Consider the following 19975-nt stretch of genomic DNA (forward strand, 5'->3'; position numbering starts at 1 on the left):
ACACCATCAGAGTGTTTGACACAGAGACCGACCAATGGATGAACACTCCTTCTGCACATCTTGTTCCAGTAGAACGCTGCGGTCATTCAGCCTTTTCCTACAATGGAGAACTGTACATATTTGGTGGCAGGAACTATAACCAGGACTTCAATGATCTGTGGAAATTCAGTCCAGAGACGTTCACCTGGAAGAAGGTTGAGTCCAAAGGGAATGTCCCATGTTTAAACACAACATGGAGTCACATGGTATTCTGTTGCATGGTGGGAGATCGTATCATCCTATGTGGAGGACAAAGATCATCCAACACAGTCAATGATGACCTGTATGTCTTAGACTTGTGTCCTAGTCTGAAGACCTTATGCAAGCTGGCAGTTATTCAGTACGGTCTGGATCAGTCTGAACTCCCACACAACATCAGGTGGGAACTGGCAACCCATCGGTAGAACAACTGCCCTCTCCAGACCACGAATGCAGCGTTTACTACTATGGTGCATTCGCAAAAAAAGTAAAAAAACAAAAAAAACAATATATAAAATTAAAATATAAATAAAAATCCTAAAAAAAAAAAAAGGGACAATAAATAAATAAATAAGATCCAATCGGAACGCTTCTCTGCACTTGACCCTTTGATGTGCGGTGACCTCTGACCTCCCCTGTAAAGTGAGAGACTCCATCTGGCTGGTCATTATGGGATGGATGGGGGGGGGGGGGTAGGGGGGAGGGGCAGTCATTGTGGGGCTGTCCCCTCCCCCCCCCCTCCACCAAACACCATCTGGGACCCACAGCGGGGGGCCCCACCCCCACCACCACCACCCGAGCCTCAAGGCTCATTCATAGTCTGGTGACCACCGCTCCGGTGGTGAGGTGACCACCGCTCCGGTGGTGAGGTGACCACCGCTCCAGTGGTGAGGTGACCACCGCTCCGGTGGTGAGGTGAAATAACGTTGAGCGGTGGCGAGTAAAAACAGAGCGAAGAGCGGTGCATAATAATTAAGAACATATCGGATTCAGCAGATAATTAATTTAATTATAGCTGTGGGAGAAGACCTTTGCACACCTATGAATCAGGCGTATGCACAGGTGCGTAGGCCAGTGGACATCAATGAACACAATAAGGTACACCCACACATGACGAGTATTGTCTTATTTGATGAAGCGAACGTGTCGGTCCCTCCGGAGCCCGAGGAAGGTCCGAGGAAGGGACCGGAACGTTGCTTCATTAAATAAGACTATATACTCATGTACCGAGCAAAGACTCAGTGTGCAGGTGGACCTTATTACTTTCATTACTACTATTTCATGACTACTGCAATGCACTTTTTTCAGGACTGCCTAAGAAAACAACTGACAGACTACAACTTGTCCAAAATGCAGCAGCCAGAGTTTTAACTAGAACTAAGATGAGAGAACATATTACTCCAGTTTTGGCATCACTGCACTGGCTTCCGGTTGTTTTTAGGATTGATTTTAAAATTATTTTACTTGTCTATAAAGCTCTCAATGGTCTCGCACCTTCCTACCTACATGACTGCCTGCCTAAATATGTCCCAAACCGCCCCCTAAGGTCTTCCACTGCCGGCCTGCTCGCTTTGCCAAAAAAAATGGCAACTAAAAAACACGGGGAAGCAGCTTTTTGCTTCTACGGGCCGTCGGCATGGAACAAGCTCCCACTGTACCTTCGTCAGGCAGCCTCTGTAGACATTTTTAAAGCTCAGCTCAATCAAGACCCACTTCTACAACATTGCTTTTAATTGATCTTTTATTCTTTTATTTTTGTTATTCATGTCCTCACTGTATTGCATTACTGCTTGTTTTTAATGTTGTTGCCTTGCTTTTCTTTTATCCTCCATTGTTCTGTAAAGCACTTTGAGCTGCATTTCATGTAAATTTCACCTGCACCTGATGTCTAGGTGAACTGAAAATGCCAGTGATTTTAACCCTTGCACATGATACATTACATATCTCACACTCTATAATGGACAGCTCTCACTGTCATCACTGCCATAATATCCTCTCTAACCCTACTGTTTGTTGTACCTGCTGTACAGAGTTTTACCATCTGAGATGCACACCTATTAATGCACATGAAATGAATGAATGGAGCTCTTGGACTTGTTCTGAGTGTATCTCCATTTTCCCATATCATGATATTGATGATGTTGGATTGGTTGAGGATTTAAAATGCAAGTTTAGGTTAATAACTGACTCAAGTCCTATGTATTTCAATCCTTTTGATCTGAGCCTACGTAGTGACTCTAAATTTATGGACCCCCTTGATCCTGATTCAAACTTCTTTAGCTCCTTAACTCCTGAGTCACTATCTTGTGACTATTTTAGTATCGATCAATTTCATAGTCTACTACTTGAGATTCCAAAGCCCCAAACAAAGCAGTTCTCTACTTTTCACTTAAATATCCGTAGTCTCTCAAAAAATCACGAGGCACTTTTTCATTTTTTGTCTTTGTTAAATCATGAATTTTCAGTCTTAGCATTTTCTGAAACCTGGTTGACTGATGAGTTGACATCTGTCTTTGACATTCCAAATTATAATGCTCTACACCATTGTAGAATGGCTAAATCTGGTGGAGGTGTATCCATATACCTACACAATAAATATCAATTCAAACATAGAGATGATCTAGCACTCAACTCTGAGAGTCATGATGTTGAATCACTGTTTCTTGAAATACCCTCTTGTGACATTTTTGATGGTAAGCATGTTGTCATAGGCTGCATATACAAGCCCCCAGACTCAAACATTGCACATTTCAATTCTAGTCTTACATGTGTACTAGACAAAATTAACCGAGAAGGTAAAGTATGTTTCCTCTTGGGCGATTACAATATAAATCTATTTAACAGTGAGTCCTCTTCACTCACTGCAGAATTTTTGAATACTCTGTATGCAAACTCCTTATACCCCTTAATTACTAAACCTACTCGAGTGACTTCCTCATCGGCAACCCTTATTGACAACATATTTACTAACTCTCTTAATAATGTATGGAAATCTGGTGTCTTTCATTCTGATATATCTGACCATTATCCTGTGTTTCACTTCTCATCAAAAGCCTCAGTTAACCACCAGGAGGCAGAAGTTCTAAGGTTTAGAGTGTTTAACAAAATAAATGTTGACCAATTTGAGAAGCTGATTGATGAAATCCTATGGGATGATGTATACACCCATGATGATGTTGAACAAGCATATCAGTCATTTTTAAAGTACTTTAACTCTATATTCAACAGGTGCTTTCCTCTAGTCAGTAAAAAAGCAAACAAGGTCTGTGCATTTAGAAAACCCTGGTTTACACCAGATCTCCACAAGTCTCTGAAAGCTAAGAATAAGTTGTATAAGAAATGTATCTGTAATCCATCCCCAATGAATATAGCAAATTATAAGAAATATCGCAACAATTACAACCATCTTATTAGAACTGCTAAGAAAGAGTACTTTTCAGACAAATTTAATGAGGCTTCAAATAACATCAAAACCACCTGGAGAGTCATCAACCAGCTTCTAAATAGGAAAAAGGCTTCAGCCACTCTTCCATCTCAATTTGTTGATGAAAATAGAGTTTACTCTGACCCATCTGACATTGCATATGCTTTTAACAATTATTTTGTTAATATTGGTACAGTTCTATCAGAGAGGATAAGTCCTACAGCCGGGTCTCCATCAGAGTTTCTGACAGGTCACCATCCTTCTATTCAGAGCTTCAAACCTCCTACAGAGAAGGAAATCATGGACATAATTATGTGCATGAAAGACTCAGCTGCTGGTCATGATGAGGTCAGATCTAACTTAATCATTAAAACTAGAAATTCAATTGTTAAGCCTTTGACCCATATTTTCACCAAATCTCTAGAAACTGGAATAATACCCAATGACCTTAAAATTGCCAAAGTAGTTCCTGTCTACAAATCTGGAGACCATAGTGTGTTTAGTAACTACCGCCCTATTTCTGTTCTCCCATGTTTCTCAAAGATTCTGGAGAAATTAGTCTTTAACAGAATGATCGAACATCTGCAGGACCATAACATACTGTACAAACACCAATATGGATTTAGGAAAAATCATTCTACAGAAATGGCTATTCTTCAATTAGTTGATAAAATTCATACTGCATTCAATAATAATGAATACGCTCTAGGAATTTTTCTCGACTTATCTAAAGCATTTGATACTGTTAACTATGATATTCTTCTTCAAAAGTTACTACACTATGGATTTGCTGGAATCACTCATACATGGTTTTTAAATTATATTCATAACCGCCAACAATTTGTTATCATCAACGGTAAATCATCAGAGAGTGCAACCTTAAAATGTGGGGTCCCCCAGGGGTCTATACTAGGACCACTCTTATTTCTGATTTATATTAATGATTTGGCCACAGCTTTGTCCTTCTTGTTTCCTGTACTTTTTGCAGATGATACTAATTTATTTATTTCACATACTGATTTCTCAGCTCTAATGGCAAAGGCTAATCACGATCTTGAAAATATTTCAAAATGGTTTAAATTAAACAAATTATCTCTGAACATAAAAAAATCCAATTTTACACACCTGTCTGTCTATAGGAGATGATCCAATTTCTCAGGTTACATCAACAACCTTTCTTGGTGTAATTATCCATGAAAGACTAAGCTGGACAAACCACATTAGCCATGTCTGTAAGAAAATATCAAAATCCATTGGCATTATTGGCAAATTCCGTAGTCTGGTTAATCAAAACTGTCTCCCAACTCTTTATTATAGCTTAATTTATCCATATCTTATATATTGCAATATCATTTGGGGAGCTACTTATAATACACATCTTCACAAACTCCACATTTTGCAAAAAAGATTCTGCAGGATTGCCACATACAGTGATTGGTCTGCTCATTCTGCCCCTCTTTTTAAACAACTCAATATTTTACCAATCTTTAATTTAAATACATACCAAACCTGCAACTTTATTTTCAAAGTATTGTTCCAGCCAGTTTCATTTCCTTTGCCATGTAAAGACTTTTTTCAGTTCAACAGTGATGTGCACCACTTCAATACGAGACAGTCAAATCATTTACATCTCCCAAAGTTCCGTACTGCTCTGTGTCAGTTCTCCATCAGATACAGGGGGGCCCAGCTATGGAACACCTATACAGCAATCTCATCAAATTCTACTTCATTAAAAAATTTCAAACATAAGTTTAGGACCCACTTAATTGACCAGATCACCCAATTATAATTATATTTATTTGTATCATCTATTATTTTCTCTAATCATGTAAATAACCAAAAATTCTAATCATGTTCTTGTTGTGTTTTTGTTTTGATTTGTTTATGTTTTATATACTGCAATCATGTTTTCTGGATATTCTATATCTCATATACAATGTTTCATTTTAATTTATATAGGTAGAGGCCTCGTATAAGCCCCTTGGGCTTTTTTGCCTCAGCCTAGCACCCTACCCTTCTCATATTTATATGTTCACTATGCTGTTTTTTATACTGTGCTGAATAAATAAATACAAATACAAAATACAAATGTCATGAAAGGTGCTATACAAATAAAGTTTTATTATTATTATTATTATTATTATTATTATAATGATGCTGAATGATGATGAAGGCTGCAAATTATATATCAGTGTTTTCTGGGGAAGTTTTCGAAAGAGTCAATAGTTGGAATATTTAAAAAGTACTGTATATAATACTACATTCAAGCTGGTTCTGTTGGGATATGAGCCAACATTTCAATAACGGAGCATCATAGCACTATAGCATTATATACTGTAGCTGTTGAAAAATAGCAGATCTACAAGCTCATGGCGCGCTACGAGCTTGTACAAATCTTTGAATAATTATATACCATTTCAGAGCGAACGTTTTTAACTCAAATCTTTGCTTCTGGGGTGGAGGTCCCTGGGACAACATATTTTCAGATGGGGGTCGGTGGCCAATTACATATCATTTCTGGGGGTCCTTGACATGAAATATTGAGCACCACTGATACAGAAACATGAAGGTATTTCAGAAAACTGTCGGGATTTAGAAGACATTTAAAAAATGACGATGTCAGGCGGAAAGGGGTTAAATCATATCGGATATCGATATCGGCCAAGATGTCTCACCGGTAAACCCACCCCTGCTGTTCTAATGCAGCCTGAACTGAGACAAGCTGGAGTTGGAAGAAAAAACATTGTTTTCAACGAGGGTGGCGCAAATAAAGAGCAATTGTACGCATGCTGTGCAACATGAGAACTGTTTTAAAGTATTACAGTGACAACTAAAGTATCTGTAATGTCCGTGTTGTTTTATTACAAAAAAAAAAACGATCTAAAATAAAGGGATTTAAAGGTATATTCAGTGATTTCACTTAATTCAAATATCACTTTTTTTATTTTGATAATCCTCTCTACTATAGAGTGTGCTGACCATATAAGGAGTTCCTCCCTGTCCCCAGTTAACCCCTGGGGGTCAAAAAAACCTTAGGTTTAGTTTTTGGCTCTCTATCCTGATTGGATGAAAGGCTTGGGTCCCAGCCAAAAACGAAACCTAAGGTTTTTTGAGTGAAATCACTGAATATACCTTTAAGATCATTAAATCTGAACCAAAAACCTCACAGACTAGGCGGGAGTCACTGGACTGGAGACAGACAAACACCTGCGTATGTCTTCATACAGGGTTAGGGTTGGGTCAGGCTCCCCCATATCTTCCAAGTATGATCGAACCCTACAAACCCTCCCCGCGCACTCAGATCAGCCAACGCAGGGAAGCTGGAAGTACCCTCACTAAAAACGCCGGGACAACAACGCTCCAAACGTCCCCAAACTCTTCTCCCTTCTGGCTCCAAAACTGTGGAATGCACTTCCCATCGCAGTCAGAACTGCAGCATCACTCCCGATCTTCCGCCGTAGTCTGAAAACCCACCTTTTCAGACTCCATCATAGATGTAGACTTAGATAGCATTTCATACAGATTTCTAGCATGTTACGTATATTAGACAACATTGCATTTTATGTAGTCGCAGCCCTTTATAGTACATGATATGTGTATAATATAGTTTATATGTATATAGTTTTCATTATATAGATATTCCACTGTTACGTTCTTAGTTTCATGATAACTACTTTTTATTATATGTGATGTATTCCCATGCTTTTTATTATTGCTTAATGTAAGTCGCTCTGGATTAAGAGCGTCTGATAAATGCCTAAATTGTAATTTGTACCTATTATTATAATTATGTCTACGGTTGCGACCAGTGCAGTCAGTATAGACAAAATAATTGGGACTCCTCGTGCGTTGGAGGAAGCATGAGGTCAGTCCGCTGCCCCCCCCCCCCCCCAGGATTACATTAGATAATTGAGGGGGGGGGGGGGTCGTTAATGGGGTAGAAATTGTGGGATAAAAATATAGAAAAAGAAAGAAAAAGTAAAGTAGACAATGTAATTGCAACCTCCCAAGACCAAATCCCCACCTCGAGTATGTGTTGTCGAACATGTCCAAACACACACACACACACACACACACACACACACACACACACACACGCACACACGCACACACAGAGTCTATGTTTTATGCAGTGGTAACAGCACACAGAACACCTTCCAATTCGAGCTGAATTCTAAATGAGAAATGTGACATTTTTGGGGGGGAAAAGTGACACTATTCTATTCTTCTCACTGCATACGACAGAGGGGTGTGTGTGTGTGTGTGTGTGTGTGTGACTGTGTGTGTGCGTGTGCGTGTGCGTGTGCGTGTGCGTGTGTGTGTGTGTGTGTGTGTGTGTGTGTGTGTGTGTGTGTGTGTGTGTGTGCGTGCATGCATGTGTGTCTGCGTGTGTGTCTGTGCGTGTGCGTGTGTGTATGTCTCAGTAACTAGGACTTTCTGTGTAGAATCTGTCTGTCTGTGTGAGCCGTTTCTCGACATGGGGTCCGCGGACCCCCAGGAAGGGGTTCCAGGGGGTCCTCATATGTTCCAGAAACTCGTACTTTTCAGGATTCAAACGTTTAAAAAGTAGCAGATCTACAAGCTCAAAAGAAACTTTGCTTTTCAGGATTCAAAAAAAAAAAAAGAAATCAGGATTTTAATTCAAATAATAACAAAAATAGCCGCTCTGCAGGCTAAAAACACGCCACGCGGGGGAGGGGGGGGCATGTGGACGTTCACACACACACACACACACACACACACACACACACACACACACACACACACACACACACACACACACACACCCTTATCTGAAAGCACCTGCTGTTGCCTCTACAGAAAGTACTCAGTTCATAGCTACACCACACAACCCGGTCCCAGCACGCACACACACACACACACACATACACACACACACACACACACACACACACACACACACACACACATACACACACACACACACACGCACGCACTTTGAAATGTAGTCATTTATCAGACGCTCTTCGTCCAGAGCGATTTACCAGTAGTATTTACAGTAGGTCAGAACAAACGTGGTAAATTATATCCATACAAATTATTATCATGAATTATACGTATAAGCTAAGAACCTAACAGTGGAATGAATATCTATATATAATGACACTATATGCATATATTATATGCAGAGAGAAGTGGCTGCTATATGTCTGCAAAAAAAAGGGCTATCTAAGTTACATAAGTCCTTTTGGCGTTAGCATTACGTTATGCGTTAGCTATTTAAAAAATAGCACACCTACAAGCTCGTAGCGCGCCACCGAGTGGCGCGCTACGAGCTTGTAGGGTCTGCAATTTTTTGAAAAATCGAAGAACGACTGACATAGAAACATAGCTCTTTCAGAAAACTGTCATTTTCAAAAAGAAACTCTATATTGTGACAGTAATCATTGCTATAGACTAGAGTGTGTTTCAGTAACAGTGTTAAATAGCTCTATATTGTGACAGTAATCATTGCTATAGTGTGTTCAGTAACGGTGTTAAATAGCTCTATATTGTGACAGTAATCATTGCTATAGTGTGTGTTCAGTAACAGTGTTAAATAGCTCTATATTGTGACAGTAATCATTGTTATCAGTGTGTTCAGTAACTGTTAAATAGCTCTATATTGTAACAGTAATCATTGCTATAGAGTGTGTTCAGTAACTGTTAAATAGCTCTATATTGTGACAGTAATCATTGCTATAGAGTGTGTTCAGTAACAGTGTTAAATAGCTCTATATTGTGACAGTAATCATTGCTATAGAGTGTGTTCAGTAACAGTGTTAAATAGCTCTATATTGTGACAGTAATCATTGCTATAGAGTGTGTTCAGTAACCGTGTTAAATAGCTCTATATTGTGACAGTAATCATTGCTATAGAGTGTGTTCAGTAACGGTGTTAAATAGCTCTATATTGTGACAGTAATCAAACTAATCATTGCTATAGAGTGTGTTCAGTAACAGTGTTAAATAGCTCTATATTGTGACAGTAATCATTGCTATAGTGTGTGTTCAGTAACAGTGTTAAATAGCTCTATATTGTGACAGTAATCATTGCTATAGTGTGTGTTCAGTAACAGTGTTAAATAGCTCTATAATGTGACAGTAATCATTGCTATAGTGTGTTCAGTAACAGTGTTAAATAGCTCTATATTGTGACAGTAATCATTGCTATAGTGTGTGTTCAGTCACAGTGTTAAATAGCTCTATATTGTGACAGTAATCATTGCTATAGAGTGTGTTCAGTAACTGTTAAATAGCTCTATAGTGTGACAGTAATCATTGCTATAGAGTGTGTTCAGTCACAGTGTTAAATAGCTCTATATTGTGACAGTAATCATTGCTATAGAGTGTGTTCAGTAACTGTTAAATAGCTCTATAGTGTGACAGTAATCATTGCTATAGAGTGTGTTCAGTCACAGTGTTAAATAGCTCTATAGTGTGACAGTAATCGTTGGTATAGAGTGTGTTCAGTAACAGTGTTAAATAGCTCTATAGTGTGACAGTAATCGTTGGTATAGAGTGTGTTCAGTAACAGTGTTAAATAGCTCTATATTGTGACAGTAATCGTTGGTATAGAGTGTGTTCAGTAACAGTGTTAAATAGCTCTATATTGTGACAGTAATTGTTGCTATAGAGTGTGTTCAGTAACTGTTAAATAGCTCTATATTGTGACAGTAATCATTGGTATAGAGTGTGTTCAGTAACTGTTAAATAGCTCTATATTGTGACAGTAATCATTGCTATAGAGTGTGTTCAGTAACAGTGTTAAATAGCTCTATATTGTGACAGTAATTGTTGCTATAGAGTGTGTTCAGTAACTGTTAAATAGCTCTATAGTGTGACAGTAATTGTTGCTATAGAGTGTGTTCAGTAACAGTGTTAAATAGCTCTATATTGTGACAGTAATTGTTGCTATAGAGTGTGTTCAGTAACTGTTAAATAGCTCTATAGTGTGACAGTAATCATTGCTATAGAGTGTGTTCAGTAACAGTGTTAAATAGCTCTATATTGTGACAGTAATCATTGCTATAGAGTGTGTTCAGTAACAGTGTTAAATAGCTCTATATTGTGACAGTAATTGTTGCTATAGAGTGTGTTCAGTAACTGTTAAATAGCTCTATAGTGTGACAGTAATTGTTGCTATAGAGTGTGTTCAGTAACAGTGTTAAATAGCTCTATAGTGTGACAGTAATCATTGCTATAGTGTGTGTTCAGTAACGGTGTTAAATAGCTCTATATTGTGACAGTAATCGTGGGTAGCTACTTGGACGTACGTCAGGACTTGATCACCCCGGCTGGGTCACCTCAGTGATGGGTATGATGTTGCGAGACCCGAAATGACCTTTGACCTTGGGATACATTACTACGTCCCAGGTGATGACCTTTGACCTTGGGATAGATCACTACGTCCCAGGTGATGACCTTTGACCTTGTCCCAGGTGCATCCATGCAATGTTTTTTTTTTTTTTTTTTTTTTTTTTTTTAGCAGGGCTTCTCTCCTTTTACTTTTTTTTTTTACCCATTCTGACCTGAGATCAGATTCATACGAGGTTTCCACTCGACACACACTGGTCTGATTAACCCATTCTGACCTGAGATCAGATTCTAAAAATGTCAGTCGTTCTTCGATTTTTCAAAAATAGCAGACCTACAAGCTCGTAGTATGAGCTTGTAGATCTGGTATTTTTCAATTGCTAAAACATAACATGAAGCTAACACCAAAATGGGTTCCCGTTCAGAATGGGTTAATTCTAGTAAGTCAACAACTGTGCTTGACTCCAAAACCCTTCACATTATGGTGTGATTATTATTATTATAGTATTTATTATTGAGAGCTTAGATCTGTATATAGCCATAGATCTGCTATTTGTCTATGTATTTTTGTTTTTATTTGTCCAACAAACTCCAAACTGTTCTTCTTCATGGTGACCCAGCAGCAGCATGGACCAGGAGGTTATCTGGTGACAGGAGAGATGATCAGAGGAGCAGAGTTTCTACCAAAATAATTAAGACCTGGACTGAAGAATGGAAAGAGTCTCTCAGTGAAGGAGCAGCCAGTGAAGGAGTGGAGGAGAACTCTGTTCTCTACGTCATAAAAGGAGACCAGACCCTCCTCATAGTCCACAAACACTCCCACTGTCTGGAGCTCCTCTCTTACAGGGAGGGGGACACGAGGGCCAGCACCAGCATAGTACTGTCCATTCCACAACCATATAGTCCAGTAACCATTGTTGGGACTCAGTGGGATGATTCGCTTCCTGTCGATGGACTCTCTGACCACTCCTAGAGCCCAGCCAGTGTTCCCTCCAACCTGAACCTCATAGTAAAACCTTCCTGAGGAGAATCCTTGTTTTCCTAAGACACAGATACCGATAGAGAATCTCTCAGTGTTTTTAGGGAGATTCTTCCATACGTTTCCAAGACTCACTTGTTTTCCATCCTCAGACAGGATGAGGTAGGGATGTGTTGTATCAGGGTCCAGAGTTACATCCACCTCATATTGCTGGATCCTCCTCAGCTCAGCATCACACAGCTGCTTCTCCATCTCCTGGCCGAGTGTCTTCTCCAGCTGAGACACAGCTGTCCTCAATGTGTCCACATGTGAAGACTGATGGACTTTGACCTTTGTCCAGTCCTTGGCGGGTCTCCACTCGGAGTTCGGAGGAGGTGGAGGTGGTCCTCAGTGTGAGAGAGCTGTTTCAACTCGGAGATTCTCTTCTCTAACTGAGAGACTTCGTGTTGCAGATCTTCAATGAAGCCTTCAGCCTGTTTCTCTGTTGTTTTCTGCTTCTCTTCAACCACACCAATGAGCTCAGCCTGGCTTCTCTCAACACAGCTGATCAGAGCGAAGAAGGTGAAGAGCTGCACACTGACGGCTATGACTGCATCTGCATCTTTCCTGCTGAGCTCTACTGAGCGTTTGACCTCCTGAATCTTCTCTCGTCTCTCCTGGATCATCTGCTGAACTTCAGCCTCTGTCTTTGCTTCATATCCTTCTTTCAACTTGTTGCTCCTGAACTGATGAACCATGTCAGACAACAAAGTATTGACGAAGACTTCTGGTCTTGTGCAGAAGGTTTTGTTACAAAGTGGACACCTGCACACATCACTAGCGTCCCAGTAACGTGTGATACAGGCTTTGCAGTAGTTGTGTCCACACATCCTTAGTGTCCCAGTAACGTGTGATGCAGGCGTTGCAGTAGTTGTGTCCACATGGAGTGCTGATCGGATCAGTGAACACCTCCATACAGATGGAACACAGGAAGTGCTGCTCTTCAGACAGACAGAGACCGCTGGCAGACGCCATTTCTGCTCGTCGCTGAGAAGATAGACGTGACTTCAACGACGCTCACAGAGGGACGCTGAATAGCCAATTAGAGGCAAGGAGAGGTCTGTGGTTCCAGCCAATCAGAGGCAAGGAGAGGACTGTGGCACTGAGAGAGAATGGACTGATGTTCTGAGCTTCAGTTGGTAGTCTCCAGTATCTGTAAAGTGATTGGTTGGTAGTCTCCAGTATCTGTAAACTGATTGGTTGGTAGTCTCCAGTATCTGTAAAGTGATTGGTTGGTAGTCTCCAGTATCTGTAAACTGATTGGTTGGTAGACTCCAGTATCTGTAAAGTGATTGGTTGGTAGACTCCAGTATCTGTAAACTGATTGGTTGGTAGTCTCCAGTATCTGTAAAGTGATTGGTTGGTAGACTCCAGTATCTGTAAACTGATTGGTTGGTAGTCTCCAGTATCTGTAAAGTGATTGGTTGGTAGTCTCCAGTATCTGTAAAGTGATTGGTTGGTAGTCTCCAGTATCTGTAAAGTGATTGGTTGGTAGTCTCCAGTATCTGTAAAGTGATTGGTTGGTAGACTCCAGTATCTGTAAACTGATTGGTTGGTAGACTCCAGTATCTGTAAACTGATTGGTTGGTAGACTCCAGTATCTGTAAACTGATTGGTTGGTAGTCTCCAGTATCTGTAAACTGATTGGTTGGTAGTCTCCAGTATCTGTAAAGTGATTGGTTGGTAGTCTCCAGTATCTGTAAAGTGATTGGTTGGTAGTCTCCAGTATCTGTAAAGTGATTGGTTGGTAGACTCCAGTATCTGTAAACTGATTGGTTGGTAGACTCCAGTATCTGTAAAGTGATTGGTTGGTAGTCTCCAGTATCTGTAAAGTGATTGGTTGGTAGTCTCCAGTATCTGTAAAGTGATTGGTTGGTAGTCTCCAGTATCTGTAAACTGATTGGTTGGTAGTCTCCAGTATCTGTAAACTGATTGGTTGGTAGACTCCAGTATCTGTAAAGTGATTCTGCGTCGCCTTATATCTCCCGTCTGGTAAGATGACTATGTCATCCCTCTGATGTCACTATGCCCCGGCATGTCCATATAAGGAGTTTCCACCGTAGCTATGCCCGAATATGGTGCATGTACAGTACACGGGTGGCAAGGAATATCAGCTGGATTTGAAGCCCACTTTCTGAACACCGTAAGTTCCCATTGAATTGAGTTCAAAATTGACCTAAACATCCCGATCATTGAACATTCAGTGGATTTTCTGTGGTCTGGAGTTTTCTTTGGGGTTTGGAAGCCTTTTGAGCTACAATGAAAACAGGCAACACAGTGAAAACAGTGACATCTGCTGGCAAATCCCATTGACATATATGTGATTTGCAGGATCTTACATCACAAACTGCCGGCAAATCAGAGCACCTGTTTGAGCCAGAAAACCCCAGACCACAGAAAGTCTACTGAATATTAAAAGTTCAGGTTTTTTGGGTGCAATTGAGATTAGAAAACCTAAAAAAAAATAAGAACAATTCCAAAACCTTTTTTTTAAATGTCACAATCCCTTTAAACAAAAATTAAAAAGACACCTCTTTAGAGTGGCCTTCTCAACCATAGCACTTTATAGAAGGTTCCCCGGTAACTTAGACTTAAATTAATAAATGTTATTTTCATGATCTTATATGTATGTCTTTTTTTTGTAACTCTATTGTCTTTTTTTAGCTCTATGTCTGACCTTTTATTCCCCTCTTATGTTGATGATTATATGCATACTATGTGATATGTTATGACCTGTCACGACTATGGTCGTGTGTGGTTATGATTAATTATGAGTGTTATGATTTATGAGTGTTATTTTGGATTATAAATATATATATGTTTATTGCTAATAGTATATATATATTTATATGGTGGTGTATTGTTATAGTATATATATATGTATGTGGATTATCTTGGGCCTAGATGTCTTCTAATATATATATATATCTATATCTGTGCAGCAGTTGTTATGAACCTGTATTGGACTAACTCTCCTCCCATGCAGAGGATACTAATGGGTTTTCAGACAGACTGATTGTCATCAGCTGTGTGGCTGGGGTAACCCTGTTGGCCATGACCATGGAGGTCTGATCAACCTCCCTGATTGGCTGACGGTCACGTGAGCGAGCTAGCGGCCGCGGCTCTCTCACTACATAGCCCATTCATGCCCAGCCCAGCGCTGGGGAAACACTTCCAAGGTCTTTCCCCCATCCGTCGTACTACTACTACATGTCGCCAACTGTTTTGTTCCTTTATTTTGTGAAGCTGAACTTTTGTTAGACAAGTTATTCCCTTCGGAAAGGAATAACTTTAGTTTTGTTTTTGGATTCCGTTTATTATGTTCATGCGAGTTAAAGAGCCATTTATTTTGTAAACTATTGTTGATTCTTATAATTTATTCATTATACTATTGAATAAATCCTTGTATTAAGGCCTTGGTTTCCGTTTCTCTCATATATTACATTACCTTTACCCCTAGACATATGGTTTTGTAACATATTTGGGAGCCCGTCCGTTTCAAAAAACAAATTAAGGATTCAGTTGTTCAGTTGGTTATGTTTTTTGTGTTGCTAGTATTGCTTTTGGTGGTAGACGGATTGGGGAGTATTAATGGTGAGTATGTTGCTCGTACCAGTTTGAGTAGCGGATTTTGTATATGGCCTGTATTTGGTATGGCCTCTGATGACCAGGGTGCTAGTACGGATGTCCTGTCGCTTGAGGAGCTACAACAGTGCTCATATTGGGAATTGTACAGTATTGCCAAACAATTTAACGTTCCTTTACCGCACGGTACCAAAAAGAAAGAGGCGATTTTCGCAGCTGTCTCACGGCAGTTGTTTTCACAGGGAGTCATTACGATGCTGTCAGATGAGAGTGAGGGGGGAGACGTATCACTCATTGTCGCAGAACCGAGTTCTAGTGGGGCCAATCAGTCTGACACTACGGGTGTGTTAGAGCAGGGCGAGGATCCCGCGGGGGACCCGTCTGCTCAGGCCCCACATGATTACCCACGGGGCACTGGGGGGAGTCCTCAGGACATAGGGGGGGTTCTGCGCCTCCGGGAGCTTGAGCTGGAAATAGCACTAACAACGCTGAAGAGCGAGGAGTGCAAACTACAGCATCAGAGACATGAGCTCGACATGGCACGCCTGCGAGGCCAGACCTACCCCGACGAGGCGTCCGCAGGGGCGCCCGCCTCCCAGCAGCGACACGGGTCACCCCCAGGTTCCAGAGGAGTGGCAGCGTTCGACATAAGCAAACAAATCGCATTGGTACCTGCGTTCAAGGAGGGTGAGTTGGATAACTACTTTTGTGCTTTTGAACGAATTGCTGGTGCTGTTAAGTGGCCCAGGGAATTCTGGAGTTTGCTACTCCAATGTAAGTTGACAGGTAGAGCACAGGATATCTGTAGCGCACTCACGGTGGATGAGAGCCTATGTTATGATGTCGTAAAGGCGGCTATCCTTAGCGGTTTCGAAATGGTGCCTGAACATTATAGGCAAAAATATAGGGCCGCTCAAAAATCCTCTACTCAAACGTTTGTGGAATTTGGCCGTGAAAAAGCCACATTGTTTAGGAAATGGTGCAACGCGAGCAACGTACACACTTTTGAGCAGCTTACTGAGCTGATAGTGATGGAAGATTTCAAATCATGTATCCCAGATCGTATTGTTGTCTATCTTGAGGAACAAAAGATTAACTCAATTGCTAAAGCCTCTGTGAGGGCCGATGAATATGATCTGACGCACCGTTCGGGTGTTTCTCCGGTGCGTAGCGGGGAGGGTCTGTTCAACATGCAGAAAAAACAGCACAAATTGTCACAACCGAAAAGTCCACCGAGGGGCGCAAGTGCAGCGCCTGACAATCGTGCTTGTTTTTACTGTCATGAAGTGGGCCATTTGGTTTCTCGCTGCCCTAAAGTACAACATAAGCAGCAGAAAGAGAATGGAAATGGAAATGTGTATTCAAAAAAACCAAAGGGTGTGGGGTTTGTGCATACTATTCCTCGGTCTGCTTCCGAGACAGCTATGGCTGTCCGGGCGGAGGTAGAGGAGTGTTTTGATCCCTTTATTTTGCATGGCTCAGTCTCGCTGTCTGATAAGGAAAATGAGCGCGTTCCTATCACCATTTTGCGTGATACAGGCGCCTCACAGTCCCTTATTTTACAGAGTGTACTGCCATTTGCGGAGAATACCTTTTGTGGTTCCGATGCATTGGTTTTGGGCGTGGAAATGATATCCTCTCGCGCTCCATTGCATATGATCCACCTACGCTCTCCACTTGTTTCTGGTCTTGTGCAGATCGGGCTACGTGAAAGTTTACCCATTGAAGGTGTGGGGATGATTCTTGGCAACGACATAGCTGGGGACAAAGTGTTTGCGTCGCTAGAAGTGGTTGAAAAACCTGTGGCTAACGTAGCTATGCCTGCGCTGGGAGCCCCACCCACTGTGTTTCCGGGTTGTGCTGTGACTCGCGCACAATTGAAAAAGTTTGACGACGAGGCTACGTTGTGTGACACTTTCTTGTGTGCCGAGCGACCAGTGGGTGATGCCCCACAGACACCGCGTAAGCGGGCTAGGAAAAGCTTGCTGGCTACTAAAAGTGATTTTGGGTTTGATATCGATAGGGAAACATTTGCGCATGCGCAGAAGCACGATCGCTCTCTCTCTGTGTGCTGGGAGGCAGTTACCAAAGTGGGTGAGGCTGCTGGGCCGAGTGCATATAGTGTAGAGGATGGCCTCCTTGTGCGTAAATGGTTTCCAGCGGCTATCGGTGACTTGAAATGGAATGTGGTGCGTCAGGTTGTGGTACCTCAGGGTTTCCGTTCCCAGATTCTCAGTCTGGCTCACGACAACATTTCTGGCCACCTGGGCATTCGTAAAACTTATGACCGCATCCTACGCTATTTTTTCTGGCCGGGTTTGAATGCGTCTGTTACTGACTTCTGCCGCACTTGTCATGTGTGTCAGATGACGGGGAAGCCAAACCAGACTATTCCGCCCGCGCCGTTGAAACCGATCCCTGCTGTGGGTGAACCATTTGAGCACATCATGATTGACTGTGTCGGTCCATTACCGACCACAAAATCTGGTCACAAATACCTTCTTACTGTAATGTGTAGTGCAACGCGCTACCCAGAAGCGTTCCCATTACGCACACTAAAAGTGAGACCAGTTATTAAAGCGCTTTCTAGCTTTTTCTCTACTTTTGGTTTTTGCCGGTATCTTCAAAGTGACCAGGGCTCAAATTTCATGTCAAAATTATTTGCTCAAGTTGCTTCCACCCTTGGCATAGAACACAGACACTCTAGCGCTTATCATCCTGAGTCCCAGGGCGCGCTTGAGCGGTTTCACCAGACGTTGAAAGCGATGATGAAGAAATACTGTCACGAAACTGGTAAAGCCTGGGACGAGGGCTTGCCTTATCTTATGCTGGCAGTAAGAGAGAGCGTACAGGAGTCGCTGGGGTTTAGCCCAGCGGAGCTGGTGTTTGGCCATACGGTGCGCGGGCCGTTGCGTGCGTTTCGAGAGGGCTTATTAGCCAACGCAAACTCGCCGGTGACTAATGTATTGGATTTTGTTGCGGGGTTTCGCGAGCGATTGCACAAGGCCAGACAGATGGCTAGCAGCTTTCTGAGTAAAGCTCAAGGTAAAATGAAGGCATGGTTTGACAGGAAGGCTGTGCATAGAGTGTTTGCTGTGGGTCAGAGGGTGTTGGTGCTGCTCCCACTGCAAAGCTCAGCCTTCCAGGCCAAATTCAGTGGTCCTTATGTGATTGACAAAAAAATAAGTGAAACGGATTATGTGATTTTGACGCCCGATCGTCGCAAAAAGACAAGGGTTTGTCATGTGAATATGCTCAAGCCGTATCTGGCTCGCACCGAGTCAGATACTCCTGTTATTCCCGCAGTTGTCGCCTCACTTTCTGCAGCAGCGCCGTCACTTTATTCCCCTGAGAGTGATGGGCTGCGTGTAAAAGGTTCGTCTGGGTCACGTCTACAGAACTCTGAAATATTGAATGATTTACCGGGGTATTTAAAACATTTGGGTCCCCAGGCGCAAGCAGACATTATTGATTTGATGGAAAATAATGTGAATCTGTTTTCAGATAACCCATCATGCACATCAGCCCTTTCGCATGACGTAATTGTACAGAAGGATTGCCCTCCTATTAAGCAACATGCCTATCGGGTTAATCCAACCAAGCGTGCTTTACTACGAAAAGAGGTTGACTACTTGTTAGAGAACGGGCTGGCTGTTCATAGCAGCAGTGCGTGGTCTAGCCCCTGCTTGCTGGTGCCTAAGGCTGACGGGAGCCAGCGATTTTGTACAGATTTTCGTAAGGTTAACAATATAACGCAGGCTGACAGTTATCCGCTCCCGAGGATGTTGGATTGCGTGGATCGGGTGGGGTCTGCTAAATTTGTAACTAAATTGGATTTGCTAAAGGGTTATTGGCAAGTGGCTTTGACACCCCGTGCATCAGAGATCAGTGCATTCGTGACACCAGACGGTTTATACCAATATACAGTGATGCCATTTGGCTTAAGAAATGCACCAGCGACATTTCAAAGATTAATGAATAATGTACTAAGAGGCGTGGACAATACAGAGACTTATTTGGACGATGTTGTGGCATATAATGATACTTGGCTTGAGCATATACACACTTTGAGACAGATTTTTCAGCGGTTAGGAGAGGCTAACCTGACATTAAATTTGTCAAAATGTGAATTTGGTTGTGCGACCGTAACGTATCTTGGGAAGCAGGTTGGTCAGGGCCAGGTACGTGCTATTAATGCAAAAATCCAGGCTATTCTAGAATATCCTGTGCCGAGGACTAGGCGTGAGCTCCGCCGGTTTTTGGGCATGGCAGGTTACTACCGGGGGTTTTGCAAAAATTTTGCTGCCGTCACTGCGCCGCTGACTACGCTGACTAGCGTCAAAAGAGTATTTATCTGGTCGCCTGCCTGTCAGTTAGCGTTCGAATCCTGCAAGGCTCTCCTCTGCAGCACTCCAGTCCTGGCTGCGCCCGACTTCACCAAACCGTTCAAGCTGGAGGTGGATGCCAGCGCCTGTGGCGCCGGTGCTGTCCTGCTCCAGGAGGATCTTCAGGATATCGATCATCCCATCTGTTACTATTCAAAGAAATTTAATTCAGCGCAGGGTAACTATAGTACCGTTGAGAAGGAAGCTCTCGCCCTGTTACTTGCATTA

General features: G+C 42.0%; 2 protein-coding genes across 3 annotated transcripts in view; both read right to left on the reverse strand.

The window, feature by feature from the left end:
- Positions 1-19975, reverse strand: part of lrch2 (leucine-rich repeats and calponin homology (CH) domain containing 2) — a 72895-nt gene that overhangs the window by 39665 nt on the left and 13255 nt on the right. The gene's annotated exons all lie outside the window — the stretch shown is intronic.
- LOC308327075 (E3 ubiquitin-protein ligase TRIM21-like) lies at positions 11400-11990 on the reverse strand (the record flags this gene model as incomplete). Its single annotated transcript, XM_080780214.1, has 1 exon — positions 11400-11990. One exon carries the CDS (start codon positions 11988-11990, stop codon positions 11400-11402), a length of 591 nt encoding a protein of 196 aa, XP_080636340.1.

Source organism: Protomyctophum bolini (assembly GCF_963924005.1).
Source record: "Protomyctophum bolini genome assembly, chromosome: 13".
NCBI classification, from domain to species: domain Eukaryota; kingdom Metazoa; phylum Chordata; class Actinopteri; order Myctophiformes; family Myctophidae; genus Protomyctophum; species Protomyctophum bolini.